The 12625-nt window shown below is 40.2% G+C and overlaps 1 protein-coding gene across 2 annotated transcripts; it reads right to left on the bottom strand.

Moving 5' to 3' along the window:
- Positions 1–2613: 2613 nt before the first annotated feature.
- RIT1 (Ras like without CAAX 1) lies at positions 2614–11486 on the bottom strand. 2 transcript variants are annotated; one of them, XM_049880736.1, is made up of 6 exons: positions 11365–11486; positions 10733–10880; positions 10510–10566; positions 7822–7895; positions 7402–7593; positions 2614–6123 (listed from the first exon to the last, which is right to left on the bottom strand). In XM_049880736.1, the coding sequence occupies exons 2-6, from the start codon at positions 10836–10838 to the stop codon at positions 5893–5895; spliced, it is 660 nt and encodes a 219-aa protein (XP_049736693.1). In that variant the 5' UTR covers positions 10839–10880; positions 11365–11486; the 3' UTR covers positions 2614–5892. The 2 variants fall into 2 exon arrangements, with proteins under 2 accessions (XP_049736693.1, XP_049736694.1); XM_049880737.1 differs by having other exon boundaries at positions 11341–11486.
- Positions 11487–12625: the final 1139 nt, after the last annotated feature.

The following is a 12625-nucleotide window of genomic DNA, read 5'->3' on the forward strand; positions in this document are numbered from 1 at the left end:
ACAACCAAATCCCTTGTTTCTTGACGTGTGAGCCATCATAGCATCCCTCTTGTTGCTCGCTCCCTGCTGCTCCCCATGCCTACACTGTGCACTGTTACTACAACCTTATCACTGCTTTACACAGTCCTCCAATGCTTTCCCAAGACGCTTCAACATCAACCAGCTCAGTCATTCCTAATTTAAAGTGGCTGCCATCAGAATCACCTGGGGAAGTTCTTGGGTTTTTTTGTTGTTGTTTGTTTATTTTGTTCCAGTATAGATTCCTGGGTCCTATCGCTATTGAATCAAATTTTCCAAAGGTTGAGTTGAGAAAATGAGCAAAAACCAAACCCCAGCTGTTTCTGATCCAGGATAACGGGGATTTTAGAACCATACACATTTTCATACTGGCTTTCTACTCAATTAGCCTTGCCCTGTCCTATTGGCCTCCTGCTATACCTCAGCCCTGGGTTACCCCTTAACCCTGAGCTTGCTTCTTAATGCTTATACCACGTACAATGCAATATAATCTTGACTCCCCACTCTCGAATCCTGCATCAAAGTTGTTCTACATACGTGATTCTTGCCTTTTCTGTTGTTCCAAGACACACCTTTCTTCCTCTTCAAGTTACAATTTCGAGAAATCTTCATGGTCTAATTTTACCTACCAATATAATCCTAGACCTTTTTTTTTTTTTTTTTAACTTTTATTGAGCCTCAAGTGAACGTTTACAAATCAAGTCAGACTGTCACATATAAGTTTATATACACCTTACTCCGTACTAATCCTAGACCTTTTAATGTAATATTTTTTATGTAGCCTATTTATTGTCCTGTCTTCCCAATCAATGGTAAGCCCTTTAGAAGAAACCATGTGTTAGGAGTCTTTAGCTAACTAACTTATTTAGCCCAAGGAAACTGGCTGCACCCCAGCGCTTACCCTTTGGATCAGTGAAGGGAAATTCAGATGAGACGAGTTGGCTCACTTACGCTGTCTGACCACATTTTTCTAAAAGCTAAAATCCTTGCTGGTTTCTCCAGGCCATACTTGATCCCATGCCCCTAGTGATGACAAATAGGCAGCAAGTCCATTTAACTCAACAGTTCAAAAGAGAGTGTCCTTTCTCCAGGTAAGAGCTAAGGCAACTACAGCTTTCTTTATGAGATGGGTGCAATCAAGCCAAACAGGTTAAGTACCTGACTGAAACAGTTAACCAATGAACCAAGAAACAACAGGCCCATCTCTCACCTTTAACTGAAAAAAACTTGTTAAAACTTCTGAGAGAAATACAAATACAGTTGCTATTTTCTTATCTAATTTATGCTACACATAAGAATAAATGATAGTGAAATTTAAAATTTACAGCCATTCTTAGAGAGAAGGGGGAAAAACAAAATTAAGTTTCAGAGTGAGAGCCTTTACAGGTATTTTGAGGGCTGGGTGAGTAATCTCTAATCAGAGAACTAGGAATTCTAACTACTTCCCTATAAGGTTACATCACCTAAGTTTCAGTTCCAGCTGAGCTGATGTAATTTGGGAAGAACAATTTGAAAATAAATTTTAATTTGAAGCTGAGCAAATCCAGGATAACTGCAAATCCAACATTTTCACAGCCCTGAACCATCACGGAAAGTCAAGTTGCTTGCCAAAATGAACAAGGGCTCTGAAAACGATGCTGAATTTCTGCATGTCTCACCCTTCTCGAGGCTAAGTTTGGAAAAGGTGTACACTACTAATTCTTCACCAGGAGTTTACTACATTTATTCAAGAAATTTTTATTTTTAGGCAAAAAAACAATAAATACTAAGAATGAGGAAAAACTTTAGAAGTCATGTATCTCAACCTTCTCTCTTGATTATTCCATTCAGATTAAATTCAATCTCCAGTTTGCCTCCTCTTCCACTAGCACTTACGGAGCCAGCTCCCCTTAAATGCAATAGGCCCTATTAATTTTCCCCTTCTCTGAATTCCTACAACAGTCCCAGTCTGAAGCATATCACCTGCTACTTTTTAAGACTGATCTCTAATCGTTTTGCATATACAAATTATATCTAAGCTCCAGAGCAGGGATCATAATTTATATTCCTTTGAACCCCTCACAGCTTAGTGCACAGAAGAGGGGCATAAATATTTCTTCTGTAATTTAATTGGTCATCTGAACAGAGGTTACAGCCACCTCCTCCACTATCACAGTTTCAATTAGTGGGCAACATTAACAATTAGTAATCTATTCAATGAATGCTGAATCATGAGGACACAAAAATAATCCCTTTAATGTCCAAATTGTCCTTTTACCACACTAATGCTGATTTAGAGTAGCAGAGATAAGCGATGACCCTTCTCATAAAAAGCTACTCATTCTCTCACATTTCATATATATACTTGAAACAACTTTAACTAACCCTTCGTCAGGTGACAAATGCTGTTTGTTAATGTGTTTTTCCTGTCTCCCCACCCAAGAAGTAATCTCTCTGAATGAAGGGGTGTTCTTCTGGCATGCTTCCTAGCAAACAACACAGGTGTTCTGTATGTGGTGGACGCTCACATTTTTTTGAACCAAAAATTTCTAGAACATAAAATCTCAGGGTGTCTTATTTATCTAGTGCTGCTACAACAGAAATACCACAAGTCAGTGGCTTTTACAAACAGAAATTTATTCTCTCATAGTCCAGGAGGCTTAAAGTCCAAATTCATGGCACCAGCTCCAGGGGAAGGCTTTCTCTCTCTGTGGGCTCTGGGGGAAGGTCCTTGGCATCAATCTTTCCCTGGGTCTAGGAGCTTCTCCATGTGGAGACCCCAAGTCCAAAGGATGTGCTCTGCTCCTGGTTCTTCTTGCTTGGTGGTAATGAGGTCCGTATCTCTCTGCTTGCTCCTCTCTCATTTCTTCTAAAAGGCGATGCAGGCCACACCCCAGGAAAACTTCCCTTACATCAGATCAGTGCTGTGACCTGAGTAAGGTTGTTGCATCCCACCCTAACCCTCTTTAACATAACCTAATCTTGCCTCAATAACATCATTAAAAAACAAAACCACTGCCGTCCAGTTGATTCCAACTCATAGTGACCCTGTAGGACAGAGTACAAATGCCCCACAGGGTTTCCAAGGAGAGGCTGGTGGATTTGAACTGCCAACCTTTTGGTTAGCAGCCAAATGCTTAACCACTACGTTACCACGGCCCCCAATAACATCATAGAGGTCAGGATTTATAACACATAGGATAGTCACATCAGATCACAACATAGTAGACAACCACACAGTATTGAAAATGATGGCCTAGCCAATATTGAGAATGATGGCCTAGCCAAGTTGATACATATTTTTTGGGGGACACTATTCAATCCATGACATACGGGTTTTTTTTTTTTTCCCTTAAAACAACCGTTTTGGAATAAGGAGTCCAAACACCTGCCCCACTCATAGGTAAGTAAAGGAAAAGCCAAAGTGGTTTAACAGTTTTGTATTGTGTCATATAAACTGTCTTCATATACAAGTGCATAAGTGGAAAATTTTTCTCCCTCCCTCCCCCAAACATCACAGTAGAGCAATTCTTGCTAGTATATCACCGAATTAAAATACATATGCCCTTCTGAATTCTAAACAGCTAATGCTAGGCACTAGCTTAAGCCTTGAAATCTTAATAACTTACTGATCTGGTACGGACATGAACAGTTCCAGTGCCTTCCAACTTTTCCCTGAATTTTTCTCTTCAATGTTCCAGGCAGTAAATGATTTTAATGCCCTCAAACTGGGATAAAGCTGATTTAGAGCTTATAAATTACCTACACTGTATGATCACTAAGAGTAGAGACATGACTTACACATATTATACCCCTCAAAGTATCTAGCACCAACCAGGTATAGAATTCTCAATACTAATTAATGGACTAATTAATCCAAGGGTCAAATACATGACAGTGATAGTCTTAAAAATACTAATTTATTATTTTTCTTTTGAACAATACAAATCCTCTCCTGTCTTACAGATCTTTCTGGCAATGTTCTCTGCTGCCTTGACTATCTTGGATAATTATATAGCTATTATTACTTGATGCTAATAACAATTTCCTAGGTCATTAGTAATGAGAAGCTAAGGCATTAAACCAAAAAGGCTCTAAGCTAGTTTAAATGTGGTCAAATACTGTTATAATAGAATTGCACTGTTGTTACTTTTCCACCTTCATGCTTCTCCAAAGTGCTAAGGTTTCTATAAATTTCTGTCGCACAGACTCAAACTCTGGGTTTTTCACTTCACGGTGGCTTGACCATCATAAAACATGATTTATTTGGTAGCAAAAACATTTCTGAGTTTTAAAAGGGATGACTACTCAGAGCTAAAAAAAATTACAGAAGTCATTTTTGTTTAAACCCAGAACATATACCATTACTTATAAGAAAAACACAACAACCTTGTTCTCTTTCTGCCTCTAGTAAAAGTTGAAAATAGGAGTTGAGCTGTACGCTTTTTAAGAGTTGCTACATAAAGTCATCTTGTTAAAGAGTTTAAAGTGGACACAAACACTGCTAGCGACATTTAATGTTCCATACGCGATACGTTACTCTTAGCAGTAAGTTGAGATATCAACATAATCCTGATTCTGATTCTAAAACTGAGAACTCCCCACCAGTATTTAAGGGGGTTTCTTCCTAGGTCAATAGTTACGCTATGCACAGGGAGCAATGCGGTGTTCTCTTAGCCTAAGCTTTATCAAGGCTCAGATAAATTTGAGGTGAACTTAGCAAGGCCCTTGTAAAGAAATCTTCAGTGGGAAACTCAGTGTATGTGAATTTCAAAGCTTCAAAACTGACCCATTACACAGAAGTACCACAGGCTTTCTTGGAGCTCTGAGTCTAGTGGTTGTCGAAGTTAAGGAGGCACCTACACAATTTTACTCAAGCTCCTGCTGTCTTTTCTGTATGGAAAATGCAGTCAGTCTGAGGAAGGCCAAAAAATCATTTTGCCAGGCCTAGCTCTTCTCGAGCACAGTAAAGCTAAGGGAAAGCACTAGGAGGCAATTAATGTAAATGCCTTGGTGTGTGCATCTCTGGGAGGGGCAAAACCTGTACAAGACAATGGCTGTCCAAATCAAGAATTTAGATGAGACAAAAGCTCAGTAATCAATAACGGTTCCCGAAGTGTTTACCTTTACAGGTAAACAAAGGCAAAACCCTGAAAGGAAGATTAAAATAACCTCATAGGAGAAATGCTCACTGCATTTTATATGCTTCTGCTTGTTCTCACCCATCCCAGAGCTTTGGGTCAAACGTATACTTCTTAGAAAAGCCAGGCACACACGGAATTCTGTTCTGGTCCTCCTTTTTCCTAGCCAGGTCCCTGCAAACACATGGCCTGATTTCCCCTAGTCACATTACTTCATAATCTGCAACAGGAGTCAGCTCCATGGTTATTTCCTGAACAGTAGCGATGATCTCAGTGAATCTCCCTGCGCGATTTTTCTTCTGTCTCTTGGAAGGATACTGTGAATAACAAAGGCTGAGGTCCTTCTCTGGGATAGTCCCATGAAACTGAAGTTGAAAGATAGTATGATTGCACAGCAAAATATTCCTCTTGTGAGCATAATTAAACACATGGTATACACATTCCCCTGGGTATAAGCAATTTACACTAATCCATTCATACCAGCAATGGAACTCAAAACATTGGTAAATCAGATTCTAATGTGACAATTTAAAAGTAGACAGTGCTCCACTTGGTTAATAAATCAGAATTAACTAAGACAATACTTTAAATACCACATCATTGAAAACTCCTAGTAGGCATGGCCCTCATCAGTTACTTTAAAAAATAACGGTCATAACAGGAGAAAGAGCAAGCACCATGCTCACTAATGCAGGTAACTGGACTGTTCTGATTAAGCACTGCAGTTCACAGATAACTATTTCATATCTTCCCTTCAAGTTACTGAGTCTTTCTTCTTCCGGAATGGTGATTTTAGCCTCTTCCATACACTGCTTTTGGGTTTAGACTTTTTCTCCATGGCCAGTACTGCCTCCTTTTCTTTCCTACGTATCTCCCGAACAAGAGCATGGAATACATCATCAATGTAGTAGCGGTAAGCAGCAGATGTCTCAAAAAAGGGACAGCTGAATTCACGGGCCAAAGCCAATCCTTCTTCTTTGGTGACCTTTAAAAATGTAAATGTGAGAAAAACTTATAGTGCTAACAGTGGAAAACAATCACAACTATCCAAAAAAGTCAACGGACTACCTTAACAGGAAGAGAGGGGTCCCTGGGTGGCTCAAAAAGTTAAGCACCCCACTACTAACTGAAAGGTTGGCAGTTCAAACCCACTCAGAGACACCTCAAAAGACAGTCCCAGTGATCTGCTTCTGAAAGGTCACAGCCTTGCAAACCCTACGGAGCAGCTGTACTCTGCACACATGGGGTCACCATGAGTTGGGACTGACTTGATGGCAACTAACAACAACAGCTAGAGAGTTTCTCAACTCTAGAGATGTTCAAGCAGAATACGGTGATTTTTATAATATTTGGGAGGCTGGATTACATGACTTTTAAGGTTTCTTCTACCTTCATATTTTATGATTCTATTTCTCGTCTATTTTAAAGATAACTTTTGAGAACATGGAATAGTTCCAGACATGGGATACACAATCTTAATCTTTCTCATACTTTTCATTTTAAGGAAGACAAACCCAAGGCAAAGAGACGTATACTTAAATTACAACACTAAAAACTATTAGGGACTCAAAATGGATATATCCAGTCATGGATACGTCATCATTTTTCCTACTTTTGGACATTTAGACTGTTTCTAATTTTCTGCTACAATAGATAGCCTGGCAATGAACATTTTGTATATCAATCTCTGAATAGATTTTTTTCAAACAGGGATTAACTGGGAAGCATTATGAATTTAACTGCTGTCAAACCACTTCCAGAAGGTTCATACCATTCCTTGCTTCCACTAGTAGTCATGAGTGTGTCTGTTTCACTATACTTTCATCTCTATACCAAACAGTAAAATTTTAAACATCATTACTAACTTGAAGGGTACCACGTATTCTAAAATACTCTACAATTTCTCTTGTTCTCCCCTTCCAGGGCTCATAATCCTCACCATCAGGAAGTGTGTCTTGTAGTCTGACCTGAGTTTCTCCTGTTATAACATAAACAGATTTATTTCTGAGGATTTAGGAAAAGAACATTCCTTAATTCTTCATTTATTGTGTACTCCATTTGTCATCTGACTTTAATCCTGGGGATTCCGTCCTGAAAACTGATTCCTATAATCCAGGTTTTATCCAAAATAAAAGCAAATAGGAAAATTTTCAAGTTTAGGGAGAAGCTAATTCTGAATTTTCATTTTAAGGCAAAGGAATCTACGAACAGAGTAACAAAAATCCCCCAAGATTACAGACAGTATTTTCTTCTCTATTCTCACCTGCCTTAGCTGTTTGAGGTCAGACTTATTTCCCACAAGAACCACGGGTGTATCATCAGTACGTCGAACTCGATAAATAAGCTGTTTAAACTCCCGAACTTCATGGAAACTTCTACGATCCGTGATGGAATAACAGATGATAAACCCTTCTCCTGCCCTCATGTACTGATCTCGCATGGCTGTAAACTCTGCCTAGAGGGAAACAGGGTCATTAATGTATTGATACAACCTAGAGCTACATGTACATACCTTAGCTATTTAGTTCAGATTAAAGAAGAGATATGTTGATTACCTGCTATCCTGAGTCAGAGTGCATGAAAAATTAAAAGAGATGGACTAGTGACCTTCTCTGTATAAGTCTTTCCCTGCCCTTTACTTGAGTAAAACAGCCTTTACTCATAGCATCTTGGGATTTAATACCTGTCCTGCTGTATCCAAAATGTCCAGGTTGGCAGGCTCATCGTCAATACGGATCCGGATTTTATAAGCATCTTCTACAGGAGGGAAAAAGGTGTAAGATAAGCCCATAAACACAGGAACAAATACTTTATTTTAAAACTCCTCTTGTACAGAACTAGATTCCACCCAAGTCCTTTAAGTGCCCAAATTTCCTCAGAAAGCATGCTAAATCCACTGAGGTAAATAAATTGTCATCACCTAAGGGCTTTTTTTTTTTTTCATGTAGGCAATGAAGCAGTTTGGTCATAGCTTAAATTAAGTTCATAAAACTTCACCTGCAATTCTAATCTAAAAAAGGATTCTGAGATTGTCATTTTAAAAAATATCAGAGCAGAAAACTAACTTTACCATTTACTAGACATTTATTACATGCCAGGCATTATAATAAGTAATTTACAAACATTAACTCATTCAACATTCACAATAATCCAGTGAGGTAGGTATTATTATCCCTGTTTTACAGATAAAGAAAAATAAACTCTAAAACATTAAATGTTTTCGCCAATCACACAATTAGTGGTAGAGCCAGGACTAAAACCCAGGGCTGCTTGTCTCAAAAGCCTTATGTACTTAACTATACGCTACAGTTCTCTTCATTTCACTACTAAAGATGAAAAACCAGAACTATTTTATAAACAATCCATATTGTCATAATTTCTCCTTTATTAAAGCAAATTTCTTTATGCATATTATTATAGTAACTCTGGAAAACGCAGAAAGTAAAAAAGAAGAGAAAAAACCCACTCGATATTTCCATTATTCAAAGACAATTGCTGTTTACAACCTCACGTGTCTTCTCTTAACATTTTTTTCTTGAATCCCTGCTTCCGACTTTTCCTCAAAGAGGAAGAGTCCACAAAATCAGTATTTCTGAAAGTACAGGTCATGATCCATTATGATTAATGAGTTGTGAAATCAGTTTAGTGGGTTGGGACCAGCATTAAAATAAACAAACAGAAACCTAAAATAAAATGGAAAATAGCAGAGTGCATCACATGTAGTGAGGCACGGTTTCAGGATATTTTGAGTTACGTATACATACATGCATGAACATACATGCACACACACACTATATGCTTTCATATGTATATGTGTGCTGGTTACAATGTAAAAATGTTTTTCTTCCATTAGCAAAGTTTCAAACAAACATGCTATCAGATAGAAGCCACTAGAAAGACTAGATAGGAAATTTAGGGAACAGTAAGTTTATGTTAATGGAAGAGGAACAACTTGGAAATGGAGGATGACAATGGTTGCACAACTCAAAGAATGTAATTAATGTTACTGAATTGTACGTGCAGAAATTGTGGAATTGGTGTGTGTTCTGCTGTGTATATTCTCAACAAGGACAACAGCCATTTAAACATCTGAAATAACACGTAGTACGTTATAAACTCATTGAAATCAAGAACCATATCTTCTTGGTCACAATGTCCCCAGGGTCCACCACATTGCTTGGCACGTAATAAGGACTCAAAAAACACAGTATTTGTTGTTAAATCAGATAATATAGTGTCAGGAGTGGCCGATTAGAAAAAAAAACAATACGCTGATTTACAAAAATGTAACATGTACAGGAGACAAATACATGAGTTTTCTCCAAAGAAAGGAACAGTCACCTCTGGATTTCTCAGGTAAATAATTATCCTAAGCCCTATGTTGACTTCATTCCTAGAACCTCCATGATAGTTCAAATCCTCATAAAATGTTCCAAATTCGATACAGTACATGAACAAAACAAAACAAAACAAGAACTGTTTATATTTTTCTCAATCCACATAAGCATCTATTGTGTAAAATTACCACAGTCAAAGCTGGGTTACCACAGGACACTCACTGGCTTGGTGGAAAACAGTGCAGCAGAGGCCTGACCCAGTGGAAATCCTCCCTAGAGGCCCGGGGTCATGGCAAAAAGTATCACATACTGAAAATACCAGTAAGTACGGCAGATCTTCTGTGCACCCTCTCCCCCAAATTTTTCTTTTATACTAGGATATAACTCCTTAGGACCCAACCTGGTTTCTTATGGTTCAGTAATGACAGTAATGTTCTTAATCTTAGCAAAGACTAGCAACCAAAGAAACAAGGCACACAAAATGACTTTTTTACTCTAATAGGGTTTTGCCAACAATGGATATTACTAGATTATGAACGTCAGGTACAAGGAAGTAAATGAAGGCCACCAAGGGGAAGAAGTCCAGCCAGGCTCTGCACGTCTGGGTTATAAGACTTCAGCAGGCTGGCTCTACTTGTTTTTCTACTTCCTTCTGTAGAAGTTCAAACCAGCTGACTCACAGTTACATAGTCAGTCTCAAATCAGGCCCTTAAAGAAGTGACAGCAAGAAAAATTTTCCAGTAAGTGCCTTTTAATCTGGCAATATACTATACTAACCATAAAAATGTGACAAAAAAGTCCCATTAGTCTTCAATAAAAGACCGAAACTAAAAATGGTTTATGTACATATACAGTTGAGTGAGAAAAAAAGAAATATGACCAACTACTATGACACTCTTGTTACTAAATAAATCTGAATCAGACACCAAAAAAAAGTTCAAAGTAAAAATAGTTGGAAACCATTTTCAAAGCTGACATTTACCAAGACACCTTTATGGCATTTATTTGGAAATCTAAATGGTAATCTGACTTACCAATGGTGGGGTCGTGATCTTCTGGGAATCGGTGGCTAATGAACTGCATGGTCATGGCTTCAAAACAAGAAATTGAAGTTAAAAATCTACACAAAGGTGACTCACAGAAAGAATTCTAAGTATGAACACTGCATGACAACCGTATCTCATCTGTTTTAGACAGAGATCATTGGTTTTAAGGACTTTTTATCTTAGTGTCAGGTGGAGGAAAAACATCACCTACCACTTTTCCCCACACCGCCGGCGCCCAGCATCACTAGTTTGTACTCTCTTGAGAGCCCTGCAGAGCTGCTACCACAGCTACCAACTGGGCGAGTTCCAGAATCCATTGTCCTCTTGGGGAATCCTGGGCTGTCCCGAGGTAAAGCCACCTAAAAGGAAAGGAGAAAACACGTCATCCAGGATGGAGACACCGTGACGACCGTCCTGGAGCCAGTGCCCTGCCTTCCCACACTCTGGCCTATCACTCCTTGCTCCCCACTGAACCCATTCTAGCGGCCCTAGGAAACCCCACACTTCGTCCTCTCTCCAGGGCAGCTCAGTCCCATGACACATCGAAGGTTTTCCCTATCACTCCTCCTCCCAGAAAGAAAAATAAGAGACAAAGAAATTCAGATTTTTATTCAGATAGGAGCACCGCACATTAAGGAGGAGGTGCCGAGTGAGAAAAATGAGGTCTGCGGACCAAAAGGACGGCGCCCCTTAGGCCGCAGGGGGTCCTCTGAGCCCGCGGTCGCCGGCGGGCCCACCCGCTCCCCCATTCTCCTCGGAGGTCCCCTCCCTCGCCCCGCTGCTCCTCCGCCCGCCATCACGCCCCTGCCCTCCGCTTACCGCCCCGACCCTGGCTGCTCGTACCGGTCGGGGCAGTAAGGCCGCAGCCCGGCCCGATCTCCGCTTCGTCTTCCTCCACTCGCCGTGAGACGCGGACACTGACCTGTGACCCGTCCCGCGGCCGGGTAAGATGGCGCCACCGGCGGGGCCGCCGTGACGTCGGCGTCCGGCCCCGCCCCCTCCCCCTCCCGGGCGGGGCATCTCCCCCCAAGTCCTCCGGGCCGGGTCCGCGCGCCCTTCACCACTGAAGGCCTAGTGGTCGGGTACCCCGTTCTTGACTTGCCCTCAGTGGGTTCCAACTCATAGCTACCCCGTAGCACACAGTAGAACTGCCCCGTTGGATTTCTACAGAGCAGCTGGTGGATTTGAACAGCTGGCCTTTTGGGTAGCAGCCGAGCTCTTAAAAGTATTAAGTTGTGGTGTCGAGATGACAGGAACTATTTTCAGAAAATTCAAGAGAAAAAGGAAGGTAGTAGGAAGGTATAAACACTGAATAACAACTCGCTCAGCGCTGTTTGCTGCTTGTGGGGAAAAAAAAATCTGACCAAATGTAATAAAAGAGAGGAAAAGGACACCAAATCTTCCCAAACAACAGGATTGAGATAAAAAAAAAAAAAAAAAAAAGCCTGTTTAACAGCAGATAGAGGAAATTTCCCCCCAGGGAGCAGCTGCAATGACTTCGGCTCTTGAACCAAGATGAGGTCTTGAAAGCAGACGTTCACAATACTCTAGCTATCCCGTGTATTTTAAACGTGTATGAAAGGTAAGGTATACAAAAATCCAGTTTTGTTTTAAATAAATGATAGCACCCTGCAGCAGAAAACGGTAAAATTCAAAAGCTTGCAAGTGGCCTTGAATGAAATATAGTGATAGCTTAAGGCACTACCAGCTTATTCCTCTTCAGAGGTAGCACACAGGTGCTGGAAGGAACTTCCCTTTCAAGAATGTCTTTCCAAGAATAACTTCCATTTCCTTTAAAATTTTGTTTCATTCACTGGGTTCCTCCTTTCCCACAATTAAAAAAAAAAGAGCCCAGCTCCTGTTGAAACACTACCAACTCAATTCTGTCTCATGGCAACTCCATGTATCAGAGTACAATTCTGCTCCATAAGGTTTTTCAATGCCTGATTTTTTCTAAGGTGCCTCTGGATGACCTCAAACCTACAAATTTTCCGGCTGCCTTAATCAACCAGGAGAGCTAAAATATGTAAAAGAAGGGCCTGGCAATTTACTTTCAAAAATAAGCCAATGACAACTCTATGGATCACAGTGGTCTGACCTACAC

The sequence above is a fragment of the Elephas maximus genome, chromosome 3 (genome assembly GCF_024166365.1).
Source record: "Elephas maximus indicus isolate mEleMax1 chromosome 3, mEleMax1 primary haplotype, whole genome shotgun sequence".
In the NCBI taxonomy this organism is placed as follows: Eukaryota; Metazoa; Chordata; class Mammalia; order Proboscidea; family Elephantidae; genus Elephas; species Elephas maximus.